The following is a 16,549-nucleotide window of genomic DNA, read 5'->3' on the forward strand; positions in this document are numbered from 1 at the left end:
GGAGTTCATTTTTTTACAAACTGGGAGGATCTCATTTAACCTTGTATCTGCATGCATTGCATTATCATGTCTTTTCATTTTGTAAATGAAATCAAACTGTCCCTTATTGTTGGGGCCCCTTTCGGACCCCTGAATACATTTTATGTACCTTTTTTGTATTTGGGGTGCACCCCAGAGCCCCCTCAAAGTCTCCTGGGCCCCCTGGAACCCAATTTGAGAAGCACTAAAATCCTCGACCCAGAGCCAAGGTGACTGTCTTCCACTTAATTAAAGTTCATAACCCAAAGGCTTTCTGCTCCCAATATGTAAATACAGTTACGATTTACATATGGGTATTGTAGTATTTGCTGTGAAAAGTAAAGGGACAGCAAACGGCCATAGAACTACAAGTACCACAATGCCACGTCTCTTCTGCCTGCCGTTTCCAAACAACCATCATGGCGTCGTGCGGTGATCAGAGCGACAATGCTGGTGCTCCTGAAGAGCTGGGCGAGAGAAAGACAGGGGCGATATCTTTTGGATTCAGTAAAACTGTAAAGCCCAAACTGTCCAGCAACAATGCTGCGAATGAGGATGATCGAGATTATTTGACCGGAGTTGACGGGAGGGAGCTGCAAAGGTAAGCTAACGTGCTAATTTTCGCAATCGTTATTCCAACGTTGGGTAGAATTCTTTATTTTACTAATTATGTATTTGTACAGTCAAAGAAGATGATCAGTGATGTTGGTGCCTTTTAAAATAGACACGTTCGTTTGCAGTAAATCAAACAACGTATTACAAATACTATTTGAAATACGTTACGTTGTACACTAGACAGACTACATATTACATATTATGCCATTGTGTATAATATATTACACATCTGCTTTAATGATCATTCGGGTCTTGTTTTAAGATACTGTCAGTCACTTAAATACCTAATGGACATAGCTTGGTACAGTAACACAAGGGAAGAAATCCATCCAAGTACATTTCCTGGCTAGTTCTGTTTAGCCCTAGAATGACTGTGGTATTACATATCATGTATTCCCATTTCCATGTACACAGCCATAGATTCCTCCTATGCCCTACGCCTGTGTCTATGAGTCATCGCGGGGGCATACAAAATGAGTCTAGTTTCATATCCATTTAACATTTCAGGCAGAAAATGTGTATTTTGTAAAATACAGATTTACCATGAGATTCACACAGACCACTTTCTGACAGTAACCCTATAACCTAACCTCTATGGAAGTGTTGCCACTCCGACAATAAGAAGTCAATGTCGGAGTGGCGACATGTCGGAATGGAGACATGTCCCCCTCCTCCAGTGAGCACATATGGGACAGGTGTCATTAAACTCTGCACCAACCGAATGGACCTGCCGATCTGTGTGCCCCATATGCATCACTGGATGAAATGTGGTCCTGTGAAACTCGTCCTCAACGCAGGAGGGCATAGGAGCGATCTATGGCTGTGTATATGGAATACATGACATTTATGTAATATCACAGGCTGCCATTCTCGGGATACGGCTAGTTAAGTTATCCCTTTGTTCCTGTCTTACTGGCTGCTTGGTGTGCTGTTTCAGTACAAAGCCAGTGGAGAAGCCAAAGGAACTCATCATTCCTCTGATTCAGAAGAACCGCTGGTGTCGACCGGAGAACGTCGAGGACAGAGCCGAGGACAAAGCCGTCCAGGATAAGAAAAAGGATGACAAAACCCAACCCACTGATCTCGAACCGGAATCTGTCGAATCCCAGGCGGTCAAAGAACTAATTGAAGGTGCGTGTGCATATGCGTGACTGCGTGCATTATGTTGCACTATCCAGGGTTCCCACGGTCATGACATTTCTGGAAATATTTTGAAATTAGAAAAATATTTTTCCAGTACTGGAAAGGTTTTGGAATTGATCAAGGGTCCTGGAAGGTCCTGGAAAAATTAGCTATGCATTGTCTTTGGTTATTGATTTTGTTAATACCTCTGAAATTACAAATTAAAAATTGGCTAAATTGTCAAATATTAGAGGCAGAAATTGTGAAAATAGCAGATCTACATGCTCACAACGCCTCGCGTTGCGAGGCGTTGTGAGCATGTAGATCTGCTATTTTCACAATAGAAACGTCTTATACAAAATTCCTCAACTCTTAGTGCTCGTCAGGGTGCCGGGTCCCCAGTTAAAATATGATTATTTCAGCGGTCAAAGCCTGAAAAGGTTGAGAACCACTGGCATACACTACCTGTCTTTGGGCATTGCGCATAGGAGTAAGCGACTTGTTATTGCTGAATTATTGTTATATAGTCCTGGAAATTGGTTTAAATATTCTGGAAAAGTTTTGGAAATTAATTGGTAAAAATGTGTGGGAACCCTGACCATCATGCATGGACATATTAATCAATTTTCTATGTATCTTGCATTTTTAGATTCCCGGAGGGAGCTTGAGAAGTGGGAGAATGCGTCCAAGACAGAATACAACCTCAGCATCCCCCTGCTGATGCAAAACCAAGCCCCACAAGGCTACGAGGATGGAGACCAGGTCAAGGTGGACCTACGTCCAGAGTCTGTAAGTAAATCTGATATGTCTGGATTGTAAAGATCTAGTCCTTCCATGTTTTCAGGCCAAGGACCCCTTAGTCGAGAGAGAGATGAAGCAGGGACCCCCCACAATCCATAGATAACATATAGCTTCATTGTTTGACAGCACAATCATCAGTGTATTTTGGATTCATGTCAATGTGTGTTTCCAGATATTTAACCAATTGAACCGTCGATACTTAATAAACTTGACCTATCACTCTGTACTTAGTCTGCTCTTTTTCTCCTCTTTGCTCTTTGCCTAAAATAGCCGATCTACAAGCTCACAACGCCTCGTTCTCAGAATATGGACGCTAGGGTTCAAGTGGTTAATATAAAAAAGGAGGGGAAAAAAAACAGTTTCTATAACTCAAAGATTTGGAGGACCCCCTGTAGTAACTCTGAGACCCCCTTGGGGTCCCGGACCCCCTGTTGAAGACCCATGGTCTAGTCAGTTCAGCAGCATGTTAACTTGTCCTCAGCCATACAGTAGCTAACCACAGTTATGAGTGCAAAAAGTTACCTCTTCAATTTGACTTGTCTTGTATTACTATTTTAATTAAGCCAACCGTACCTACAGTACATTAGACATTTAGCTGACTCTAAAGATGCACTTGACAACAGTAATCGCAGACGGTATTGTAATCAGCGCTTACCTGATGTTGATATAATTTGTGAGTGTTGACTTGACCAAAGAGTTAGATGTGTGATCTAAAGGTTGGACGGCAGTGTGGTTTGGTGTGAGACGTTCACTGTTGAATGCCGGTCTCGTGTCGTTCTCACTCGCCATCATCGTGGAAGTCATTTCCAAACTGGACAGTGGCATCATGGACCATCTTTCTCCATTTGCTTCAGTTGTTTTCCTCGCTTCAGTTTAGGCTGAAGCAGAATACCTTTTAGATGGATTTTCACAAAAAAAACGACAACTCTGTCTGAGCCTAATGAAGCCTAAAAGAACGCTACAAGGCAAAAGATGAAGGGGGATACAACATGTGTTTGTAGACCTGCCGTCCTCTGAAATGTGAATAAAGTGTCCAACAACCAGTATAGATGAGTGGATAAAAAAAATGTGCCAAGATTTGAGAAATTGATGATGATATATCATATCTCCGAAAAAACTGTGTAATCTGCTAGAGAAGCATTTCGGAGGTCGTGTGAACAATAACATTTCTCAGTAGCAGGTTGAATGCCAGGTGGACGGACTCGTTTCACTGGGAATGAAACTTGAGTGTGTGAAAGTGCTGACTGTAGAGTATATACGGTGACCAGCTAGAGCCATACCCCACTGCCACTGTAGTCTGTGTTTGCTCGCCGGTGCATTCATATGCATGAGTTACTTAGTCGGTACAGTGCAGTTTGGGAGGCAGATGGTCTGCAGCTTTCTCTCTACAGTAGAGATTGCACAGAAGAACAAACCCTTTCCGAATTCCCCCAACCCCCTTATCCTTGTCTTGACATTAGGGCTGTCACGATTATGACATTTTACATGACGATTAATTGTCACTCAAATAGTTGCGATTAACGATTTAATTGTGCTTTTGTCGTTGACAATTGCATTTCTTTTTGGCTTTTAGGCTTTGAAGTGGCAATTGATACATATGACGCATAATCTAAATGTACAAAGATATTACGGACATAATATTTGACAACTTTATACTTAAAAAAGAACATTGATAGCCGATCTACAAGCTCGCGACGCATTGTGAGCTTGTAGATCTGCTATTTCCACTATTTTTTTATTTAAAAAAAATATATGAACATTTTTCAACATGGAAACGATTATGACAAATAATCGCGATTATGTCAAATAATTGCAATTAGAAGATTATGTAATAATTGTGACAGGCTTATTTGACATGCAGTAATACAGTATCTGTCCTCTCTCGTTGTCCATAGGACAAGAGGAATACAAATTACATTAATGAACCGGCCCACCCTGCCTGTGGTGGGTTCACTTTAATCCGTGTTTGCATCTCAGCTTAGCTTGTGGGCCGTTAGTTCTGTGTATGTGCCATGCGTGCATGTTTGTTGTGGACTCGGCTGCAGTGCCATGCATCCATTGCTGCAGTTCCAGCCCGCTGCCTTTTCAGTCAGCCGTGGCTGAGTTAGACAGCCTGGAACCAGAGGGCGGGTTGTAAGAACATCGTCAGTAAACTGCTGCTCTGAACTGACACATAGCTTTTGTTTTTACAAACTGGGAGGATCTCATTTAACCGTTATCATTGTATCTTTTTATATCAGGGGTCTTCAACAGGGGGTCCGGGACCCCTAGGGGGTCCTCAGAGTTACTATAGGGGATTCTCCAGATCTTTGTGTGGTAGAAACCTTTTCTAGTGTCCTAGTGTCCTTATTCTGAGAACTTTAGCCAAAAATAGCAGATCTACAAGCTCACAACGCTTGTAGATCTGCTATTTTTGGCAAAGAGCTTTGGCGTAGAGGGGAAAAAGAGAGGACTAATTACAGAGTGAAAGGTCAAGTTAAGTATTGATGGTTCAAGTGGTTAAATATCTGAACACACAAATTTACATGAATCCAAAATACACTGATGATTGTGCTGTCAAACGATGAAACTATATGGAATCTATGAAAAGGTTGTGGGGGTCCCTGCTTCATCGCTCTCTCAACTAAGGGGTCCTTGGCCTGAAAACGTTGAAGACCCCTGTTTTATATGATTCATTTTGTCATTTTAATGGGTTGTTGTGAATAGAGAATGTAATTGTTTTAATGTGTGTGTGTGTGTGTGTGTGTGTGTGTGTGTGTGTGTGTGTGTGTGTGTGTGTGTGTGTGTGTGTGTGTGTGTGTGTGTGTGTGTGTGTGTGTGTGTGTGTGTGTGTGTGTGTGTGTGTGTGTGTGTGTGTGTGTGTGTGTGTGTGTGTGTGTGTGTGTGCACGCCAGTCCACAGAGGCAGATTATGAGAATGTTCCGGTTGAGGCCTATGGAATGGCCATGCTGAAGGGGATGGGCTGGAAGGCAGGGGAAGGAATTGGACGAACCTTTAAACAGTGAGTGTTCGCTCAGACAAAAGACATGAACATTGCAGTACTGCTTATTCTCCGCCGAGAACTAAGCGTTTATTGCCACGTTGATATTTCAAGGTTTACCAACTAACAAATTAAGCGGAGAGGAGTTATTGCAACGATGCCCATGCCCAAATGACAATATATACTAGTGTCCAATCTGGTGTGAAATCTGTTTCAAATACTTGTATTGACAATAACATTGTCAACCAGTATAAGTGTCCTGCCCGACACCAGGGTCTATGTCTAAATGGAAAAGTAGGGAGACCACCTCCAACCACTGCAGATGTACTAGTTATATTTTATTAACATCTAGATTGGTTAAAATCATGTTTTATTCATTAAATGAAGTCCAGGATTGTAGCAATAATAAAACATGACAGTAAATGAAACTGACCCTAATTACATTATAATGTTAATTCTAACAAAGATGTCCTCTAGACAGGATGTTTGGATGTTTAGCATCAAGTCTTTTCTTCATCCATTGAAATCCTTTTACATCACTGCCAGCTGTCTGTTATATCAGGGGTCTTCAACAGGTGGTCTTCCAAATCTTTGTGTTATAGAAACTTCTTTTCTCTTTTTTTATATCAACCACTTGAACCCTAGCGTCCATAATATATTCCGAGAACTTTAGCCAAAAATACAAGCTCACAACGATCGGCTCGAGCTTGTAGATCGGCTCGAGCTTGTAGATCGGCTATTTTTGGCAAAAAGGTCTAGTGTAGAGGGGAAAAAGAGCAGACTAAGTACAGAGTGAAAGGTCACGTTAATTAAGTATTGACGGTCCAAGTGGTTAAATATCTGAAATTTACATGAATCCAAAATACACTGATAATCGTGCTGTCAAACGATGAAACTATATGGAATCTATGAACAGGTTGTGGGGGTCCCTGCTTCATCTCTCGCTCAAATAAGGGGTCCTTGGCCTGAAAACGTTGAAGACCCCTGGTATAGAGGGTTTATGCACATTTCTAAAGTGACAATTTAAGGACTTTTTAATACCTTTGAAATAACAAATGAAACATTGGCAATTGTACAATATTAGAGGCTGAAATTGTAGAACCGAAACTCTTAGTGCTCGTCAGGGTGGGGGGGGGGTCCCCAGTTAGAATATGATTATTTTGGGGGTCGCGGCCTGATAACGTTGAGAACCACTGAACTAAGGGGTCCTTGGCCTGAAAACGTTGAAGACCCCTGCTCTAGACGGGACGTTTGGATGTTTAGCGTCAAGTCTTGTCTTCTTCCATTGAAATCCTTCTACATCGCTGCACATGTCCAGCTGTCTGTTCTATTGATGGAAAGCTGTGGCTCCCTGTCCGCTACAGAGATGTGAAGCCTATCGAGCACCAGCTCCGACCGAAGGGTTTGGGTCTGGGAGCCGATCGTTCGGCCGCCAAGGACCTGGAGCCCGGCAAACATCGACGGCCCCCCAAGCCTGGCGATGAGAGGGAGAAAGAGGAGACGCTGGAACTGGGGCCGGGGGGCTGCGTTCTGGTGCAGTCTGGGGCACACAGAGACCTGTATGGAAAGGTAGTGTACTGTGTCCCATGCCTCTATTTGCATCTATTGACCCATAAAATCCATACAGTTCCAACCATGCGAACAGGTTATATGGCACTAATTGGATTGAAGCATTGACATGCATAGCATTAGTGGGGTTAAGATATTAACCATGGTTTGTGTGTTTTACTCAAAAAGTCTGATTTTAGTTGTAAATATAGTACTTCATATACAGTACATCAGTTGAAGTGTCCAAATAAATCCAAAGCAAGCAACACCATCATGTGATGTAGTATAAGCTTCTGAGTAGGGATGGGATGATATGAACATTTCATATCACGATTATTGTGACCAAAGAAATCGCGATTTACAATATTATCCAGATAATCAAAATCCATTATCCTGGTGGCGGAACATTTGCCAAAAAATTGCGACGCGTTGTGAGCTTGTAGATCGGCTATTTTTTGGCAAAGACATTTGATAGAGAGTGGAAAAAAAAGACTGTATCAAGTACCTATATTATAAGTACCTTTTACCAATAGAGGGTTTAAGTGGTACCGGATATGCTGCTCGGCAAATAAAAGGTGAATTGATCCCAGTGCATGACGGAGGACGATATCACGATATATTGAATCTCCACGATACGATTATCGCAAGTGTTTTTTAATCACGATAAACGATAATATCGCGTATCGTCCCATCCCTACTTCTGAGTACTTTTTTTAACCCATTCAGAACGGGTACACATTATAGTGTATTATTATTTTATGCTTTAACTATTGAAAAATAGCAGATATACAAGCTCGCACTTGTAGATCTGCTATTTTTGAAAAATTGTGAAAATTAGAATTTCGACCCGATTCTATAAGTGTCTTTTGAATCCTTCTAAGTTTTTTTGAAAAACCTATGTTTCTGTCAGCAATCTGGCCAGCCATCGTCAAAGAAAAGGTCCTTTTCACTTAAATGGAGCTCAGTTAGTCTGTTCTTGAGAGACCACTATGTCAGTGGTTCTCAAACTTTTTCATGTCAAGGACCCCCAAACTGATTTATTTGGCCACGGACCCCCATCTCAAAATATTTAGTTCCAGGGACCACCCAGAAGCTAAATTTAAGTTACAAACGTTCGCTTTAAAAAAACATATATTCAAAGATTTGCACACATTTTCACGACTTTGAAAGACTTTGAAAGCTCACAGCGCGGCACTCGGTGCCGCGCTGCGAGCTTGTATATCTGCTATTTTTCACTGGTTAAAGCATTCAATAATTCTAGGCCTAAATGGGTTAAACACACAGTTTTATTTGTTCTTGGCTTGGACCGTTCCTCATCTCCTGTACATGTGTTGGTGTGTTGCAGATCGAGGGCTTGGACACAGACAATGCGCGCGTTATGGTGAAGCTCGCAATCGGTGGTCAAACTGCAACCATCAGTCAGTACGCTGTGAAACTGGTGGATCGCAAAGAATATGACAAATACAGCAGAGACCTCAGTAAGTAAACATTTTAGACAAAACTCATGTGACACAATCGCTGTAAGAAAATTACACAAGTATTATGCCTTTCAAAATGCATTTCATGATAAATTTAACATAATTCTGGCTTAAAATGTGGTCTATTTTTGGCTAATTTCTTTAAGGCTTTTAATCTTCAAAAATCAATCTGCTTCCTCTCCAATATAATCTATCTAAAGTGGACAGCATAAATAAATGATTACACATTAAAGGAGTAGTTCACCCCCAAAATGATTTATTTTTCTTCTATTGATTATTCACGCCATGGAGGCTTGAGTTCAATAATATTTCTTTTGTATTTTTTTTGCATTCCTAAGACCAAAATTTGATTATTGTAAATTTACCCCCATTGTTTCCGGATGGGGACCCAAATGCATAATCAATATTTTGTCAAAAAACAAAGAATAATATTATGTCATTCAAGTCTCCGTGGCGTGAATAATCAATAGAAAAAAAAGTCATTTTGGGGGTGAACTACTCCTTTAATACACTACATTTATCATCAATTACCTTTTCTGACTTATGTTGTTTAACAATGAAATACATAGACATAGATATGATGTTGTTTTTGCTCTTCCTTTTCAAAATGTTCAGATTAATTATTAAGGATCGGCATCCTTTTCTGCACATTGAGGATGTTTTGGAAGAAGGCTGTTTCCCCTCCAGCCCAGCGACATTTGATCCTTCATGGGACAAAATCACGGCTTTGATTTTCAGCAAACGCAGTGTCACATACTGTAAAGACTTAATACTGTAAAGACTTACGTTTCTGTAAAGCTTGACTGTGGGAAATGCTGTCTGTTAAGATAGAAAAGATTTAACTTGACAGTGTGGTGTAGGGCATTCACCAAATATTCGAATATCAAAGTCACTATTCGACGTTGTTCACCGAAGTCGAATATTCACTTATTTTTATTTTTTTATTGTTTTCTCTTTAAAAAATATATATTTTATAAAGCTTGGCTAGATAGAAGTCATAAGAATGAGTGGTCAATGCCCCTGGTGGATGAATTTGTTAATGCTATACCAGGGGTCCTCAAACCTTTTTAGGCCGTGACCCCCAAAATAAACATATATGAACTAGGGACCCCCACCCTGACAAGAACTTGGAATTGTAGGTATTACATTTAATGTGACTTGGTTCCGCAGATAAATATTGTGAAAATAGCAGATCTACATGCTCACTGAGCATGTAGATCGGCTATTTTCACAATGTTCGCCTCTTGCTTACTTAATATTTGCCAGTTTGGCCAGTCCTGTCGAATATTCGACTATTCGAATACTTTGAGGTCAAATAATTCGAATACTAAAAATCACTATTCGTGAATGCCCTAGTGTGGTATTAGATTTGACAAATTCAGCTTTTATATTTGAGCTTTTTACTACTTTGAACCGGAATGTCCTTGGCCTACTGGCAGAGTCCACAAGTCATTTGGTGCTTTAGTCCAGTGGTTTGTGAGGTTAGTTACCTACTCTTATACGGCCAGCCTCCTTCAGATCCATGCCATGGAAACATCTTAGGATTCTTGGCAGGCAGCAAGGTGTTCCATTTGACGATTAATCTTTTATTTCTTTCCTGCGTTAACCACTTTGAACCCTGGCATCCCTATTCTGGGCATGTCTTTATACAAATATTAGTAGAATTATTGAACGCTTTAACCGGTGAAAAATAGCAGATCTACAAGCTCGCAGCGCGGCACCGAGTGCCGCGCTGCGAGCTTGTAGAGCTGCTATTTTTGAAAAAGTTGTGAAAATGTGTGCAAATCTTTGAATATATGTATTTTCAAAGCGAACGTTTGTAACTCAAATTTTGCCTCTGGGTGGTCCCTGGAACTAGATATTTTGAGATGGGGGTCCGTGCCCAAATACATATCATTTTGGGGATTCCTTCACATGAAAAGGTTTGAGAACCACTGACATAGTAGTCTCTCAAGAACAGAGCTCCAGTTAAGTGAAAAGGACCTTTTCTTTGACGATGGCCAGCCAGATTGCTGACATAGAAACATAGGTTTTTCAAAAAAACCTTAGAAGGATTCAAAAGACACTTATAGAATCAGGTCAAAATTCAAATTTTCACAATTTTTCAATAGCAGATCTACAAGCTCGCAGCGCGGCACTCGGTGCCGCGCCGTGAGCTTGTATATCTGCTATTTTTCAATAGTTAAAGCATAAAATAATGATACACAATAATGTGTACCCATTCTGAATGGGTTAAAAACTCAGTGCATTTCGAGCTTGCAGATTAGATTATTTCCCCCATTTTGTGAAACATAGGGCCTCAAGCGGTTAATAGATTGTAGCAAACCCAAAGCAGACGATGCTGCAATGCTGCTGTGTTTCTGTGCCAAACAGGTCGCCTCGGTAACGCCCACAAGGAGAAGGAGAAACAGAAGGAGAAAGAACGAGAGAAGGAGCAACAGAGGAGGGAGCAGAAGGAGGAGAGGAACCAGGACGACAGGCTGAAACACAAGTCGTCAGACAGAGAGCGAGGAAAAGATGAGAGGAAAAGAAAACACAGGGAGTCGAGTCACGAAAGGTAGGCTTTCAATAAATGATGCGAGGTTTTCATGTGCGCTTGTTCATATTTTATTTTCGAAAACTAAACAAGATTTGCCATGAAAGATTAGTATTTATTTATTGAACATTGAGCATTAGTTTTTAACCTGTATACAATTTAGTGATTAAGACCAAGATGATGTTGGCAAAATGCTATAATATTTAACTTACTTATTAGACTATGGCCTAATTTGATTAATCGCTATATGCTTAGTTGACCGGAGTCCCCCAGGGCACTATACCAGGTCAGCTAGTATTTCCATCTACACCAAATCTCCTTCACCCAAATAGCTGATTTACAAGCTCAACGAATCACAGCACTTTGTGAGCTTGTAGATCTGCTCTTTTCCCCCAATTGTTAGCCCCAGAGTAGGGACGCTACGGTTCAAGTTAAATGAATGCATAATAAGCATTTAGGCCTAGAATTATTGAATGCTTTAACCAGTGAAAAATAGCAGATATACAAGCTCGCAGCGCGGCTTGTAGATCTGCTATTTTTGAAAAGGTCGTGAAAATGTGTGCAAATCTTTGACTATATGTATTTTCAAAGCGAACGTTTGTAAGTCAAACTTTGCTTCTGGGTGGTCCCTGGAACTAAATATTTTGAGATGGGGGTCCATGGCCAAATACATATCATTTTGGGGTCCTTCACATGAAAAGGTTTGAGAACCACTGACATAGTAGTATCTCAAGAACAGACTAACTGAGCTCCAGCTAAGTGAAAATGACCTTTTCTTTGACGATGGCTGGCCAGATTGCTGACATAGAAACATAGGGTTTTTCAAAAAGTCTTAGAAGGATTCAAAAGACACTTATAGAATCGGGTCAAAATTCTAATTTTCACGATTTTTCAAAAATAGCAGATCTACAAGCTCGCAGCCGCGCTGTGAGCTTGTAGATCTGCTATTTTTCAATACCGGTAGTTAAAGCATAAAATAATGATACACAATACTGTGTACCCGTTCTGAAAATGAATGCATAATAAGCATTAAGCACATAAATACTGTTGTCTCCAGAGAGAAGCCCCCCGTGAAGGAAGCACGGCGACCCCCTGCTGCCCCCACCTGGCTACAGAGAGACCTGAAAGTACGCTTTATAGACAAGACTTTCAAAGGGGGAAAGTACTACAATTCAAAGGTAAAACATCACACCAACAACCAAAACATGACATGACTAGGGCTGCAGTTATCGACTATTTTCTTTGGATTATTCTTTTAATTACTTTTTCGATGAAATGAATAGTTGAGAAGCGTGTTTAAAAAATATATCATAGATAGGTATTTATATCACATTGTTTAGCATATATATATATATATATATATAAATGTTCAGCTTCTATTAACTACAGTATGCCCCCATTATGACCATGGATAGGCTGTAGAATTGTAAAAACATGTTTCATTTCAGCTGGTCTAGTCTGGACATAAAGTAGTTTTGTTATTGTTTTCCCCACAGATGCGTATAGAGGACGTCCTGACGCCCGACACGTGCGTGTGTCGAACTGAAGAAGGCAGATTCTTGGATGGTGAGTTGGAGGAGGACAGACACCACATAAAAGCTTGTTTCCAAATAAAATAAAATAGTCAATGGTTGTTATCAGGGGTTAACACTAAGGTCTGAGAGGCCCGTTGGGCAAGTACAGGTCATTATTTACTTGCCCAAAGGTCATGCCCACTTGCCCGAAAAGTAAATTGCCCATTAGAAAATGATGAGTAAAATTTTAATTGCCGTCCAATTTAACAGTTTAAAAAGGTCATACCTCAATCTTTATCCAAATACCTACAGTTATGATTGAATAGGACTTCACATATCACACTTATTTTTTACTTATTTTTACAGTGAAAACAGCACAGTATAGGTAAACGGTGCTTTTACTTCACATTCCAAAGACCAGAAGACAGAGCGCTTTGGCCACGTTCAGGTGTTTAGACAGATATCTCGTGCTGTGTTTATAGACGGTTGCGTCCCCTTTCAAACTAGCATTTGCCCGGTCGGGCAACCTGAAAGCAAACTCCACTTGCCCGAAAGTTTTATCTACCTGCCTGGGGGGCAGGTGGGCAAACCTTAGTGTCAATGCCTGGTTGTTATTATAAAGTGAGTTTATTAACCCAACATGTATGATGTTGTAGATGTGAAACATACCATGCTGGAGACCATCGTGCCAAAGAACGACTCTGATAGCATCATGGTGGTGCTGGGCGAGCACAGAGGACAGGTGAGTTTAACCACTTTGATTGTGTTTTTCACAGGACGATCGCGCTATGAACGGTGAACGAATTGTTTGAACGGATCATTACGCTGAACGTGATCGAAATGATTCGTTCACTGAAAAGAACGGGTTTTCCCCATCACTACTTTGAAACTTCGTTCTTGTTTATGGCTTTCTCATAGCTTGTATGTTGGATATTTTGTGAAAAGTTGGTGTTTAAAAAGGGTGTAATTATATTGTATTTGTTTAGAATAAGTGTTATGTTGCTCTATATTTTCGAGTTATCGTTGTTGGTGTTTGTTCAGTCAAAGTCTCCCCCATCTCTAGCTCTGAAGTAGTAGTCCATGAGCCATACGAGATGTCGGTATCCGAAAGGTGGCAAAGGTTACCATGCATTTTTGAAAAGCTCTATATCTGTAGATTACATTTTGGTATGATAACCCTTTCTGAGACACAGCTAAATTGGTGTCCCATTAACTTTACTATACAGGAAAAAAATGCAAAACGTCAAACTAGAGGTTTTTCATGATTCTGAATCCATTGCAAGCATTTGTGTTGCACGAAAAACATTCCTTGGGCTAAAAACGGCCCCACAAGACTATGGTTTAGTGATGAAAAGTGATGAGTCATCACTTTTCACTTTTGGGGGCCCTTGTAGCCCAAGGAATGTTTTTCGTGCAAAACAAATGCTTGCAATGGATTCAGAATCATGAAAAATCCCTAGTTTGACCCCTCACATGCGTTTTCTTTTCCTGTATAGTAAGGGAGTGTACGTTATTTACCCACTAGGGGGTGCTGGTTGACAGGTGATATCTTTTTTTTTTTTTTTCATGGTCCCCCCACAACCTTAAAATATTGTTTTGTGGTCCCCCCTGTGTGACTTGAGAAAAATGCATGACCCCCCTTCCCAATAAACATATACATACATATATATATATATATATATATATATAAAGCTATCGTGCTAGTATTTTTAATTTATCGGACATCTGATAAAAAATACCAGACATAATAATTTGAATGCATGGATGACAAGCAGGTGCAAAAACGAATGTAAAGGAGTAGTAGGCTGTACAACAAACATACTACAGCTTCATCTTGCATAAGGAAATTAATTATATTGGACTATAATCGCACAGGCTGTGTTTGCACGCATACTGCATGTTTTCACAACAAGGTGTTTCTGCTGCATCATGTTTCAGACCAACAACACATGTACAGAATAATGAGAAATAGTCTGAAAGTCGGGTCTGCGCAAATGTTTCATAAATTGATAGATTTATTTGGCCAGCAATTAATCAAATATATAGGCTACTCACTGGTATGGTCGAGTGGTCACGATGCTGCATACATCTCTGTTATGCAACTTTGAGAAGGTTGAAAGGGCTTTGGTGGTGATCTTGTACAGTTTCCATAACATCTCCCCATAAAGAACTTCAATCAAGTGTATAATGTTTGTTTTATATGGGTTGTTGTTAGTTGTCCTGCGTGCCTTCCATTGTGAGCTTGTAGATCTGCTATTTTTAAAATATCATTAAAGAACAGGACATTCTGCATAATGAGTACTTTTACTTTTGGGACTTTCATTTGACAATACTTAGGTACTTTTACTCAAGTACATTTTTTATTCTAGACTTGTATTGGGGTTACAAAAACACTCCAAACTAAGATTGAGTAACTGATCTATTTTCCATGATATTCATCAAGCAACCAAGTCAACAAAGTGTGCATGAGTCTTTTCTCTCTCCTTCTGACTCCAATTCCCACTTCGCAGCAGAGAGAGAGAGAGAGAGAAAGAGAAAGAAAGAGAGAGAGAGAGAGAGAGAGAGAGAGAGACTACACCTTTCTTTCTAATGCTATATTCCTCTCTTGGTAACAAATATGGTGGTTGTTAGCCTATGTATCCAGTCCAGCTGCTACGAGAAACTCCTGTGTGTGCACTGCACACTGTGCAGCGAACTTCGACAACACAGAGACGCACTGAGAGCAGCCGGAGGGGGAGGGGCCGAGGGATGTATTAGAACAACTGGAATGTACCAAGTCCATCAACTATGTAGGGGACAATGTATAGTTGAAACTGGGTATACTAACTTGATGATGTTAATAAAGAACAAACTAAGCATTTTTAATTACAAAATTCGACAAATTAAAGTTGCATGGCCCCCCTAAAGCCAAAATGAAAAAAATCATGATCCCCCCAAGATCTAAAAAAAATATTTGATGATCCCCCCCCGTTATGGACCATACCAACCGCGCGTTAAAATCGCACACTCCCTAAAGTTAATGGGACACCAACTCTAGCAGCTGATAATACCAATTTAGCTGCGTCTCAGAAAGGGTTATCATACCAAAATATAATCTACAGATATAGAGCTTTTCAAAAATGCATGATAACCTTTGCCACCTTTCGGATACCGACATCTCGTATGGCCCATGGACTACTAACAGAAAATCTCAGGCCGGGATTGTATCCAATTAGGAGAGAGAACTCATACAGGATATCGTCACTGTCGGGCAGAAACCTCGTATCTCCAAGTTTCAAATTTGTAAATTGTTTCGCAAAGCCTTGCTTCGTCATACAAGGCCGTCGCACTAAAGTAGTGAAAACAGCAGATCTACAAGCACACAACGCCTCGCACTGCGAGGCGTTGTGTGCTTGTAGATCGGCTGTTTTCGCTAGTTTGGTATATTTTTTAGGTGATAAATACAACGGTTTTGGACATACAAGGTTTCCACCCGACAACGACGATATACTGTAAGTGAAATTGGAAGTGATGAAACAAAAACAATGAACAGAAAGAATTAGTATATTGAACAGTATAAAATTGAAGCTAATAAATTATCTTTGTGTGGTTCTCTTTTCTGATTGGATAAAATTCCTATCCTGACATGAAAACTTATTTTCAGGCTGGATTCTTTTCCATTGAAGAGCCGGAGAGAAGCGTAACACAATATGAATTACAGAATCTGAATATTATATAGAGCTTTTTTCTTTTCAGGTGGGTCGTATTCTGCAGCGTGACAGGGACCGATGCAAAGCCATGGTGCAGCTAGACCGCTATGAAGAGAAGGTTTTCACCCTCGATTATGATAATATTTGTCACTATGTTGGAGCTGTAGACCACTGACCTGTTTTTATACAATGTACCGTCTAATGCAAATAAAAATGAATTTCATTAAACACGTTTTACACAATCTAAT

At 40.3% G+C, this 16,549-nt stretch overlaps 1 protein-coding gene across 1 annotated transcript; it reads left to right on the forward strand.

Moving 5' to 3' along the window:
- Positions 1 to 437: 437 nt before the first annotated feature.
- Positions 438 to 16,476, forward strand: gpkow (G patch domain and KOW motifs; the record flags this gene model as incomplete). The annotated part of the gene is made up of 11 exons (XM_080734163.1): positions 438 to 619; positions 1,571 to 1,764; positions 2,405 to 2,544; positions 5,451 to 5,557; positions 6,901 to 7,105; positions 8,430 to 8,562; positions 10,936 to 11,119; positions 12,156 to 12,276; positions 12,595 to 12,664; positions 13,269 to 13,354; positions 16,348 to 16,476. The coding sequence occupies 11 exons, from the start codon at positions 438 to 440 to the stop codon at positions 16,474 to 16,476; spliced, it is 1,551 nt and encodes a 516-aa protein (XP_080590289.1).
- Positions 16,477 to 16,549: the final 73 nt, after the last annotated feature.

This window comes from Nannobrachium achirus (genome assembly GCF_963921795.1).
Source record: "Nannobrachium achirus genome assembly, chromosome: 9".
In the NCBI taxonomy this organism is placed as follows: domain Eukaryota; kingdom Metazoa; phylum Chordata; class Actinopteri; order Myctophiformes; family Myctophidae; genus Nannobrachium; species Nannobrachium achirus.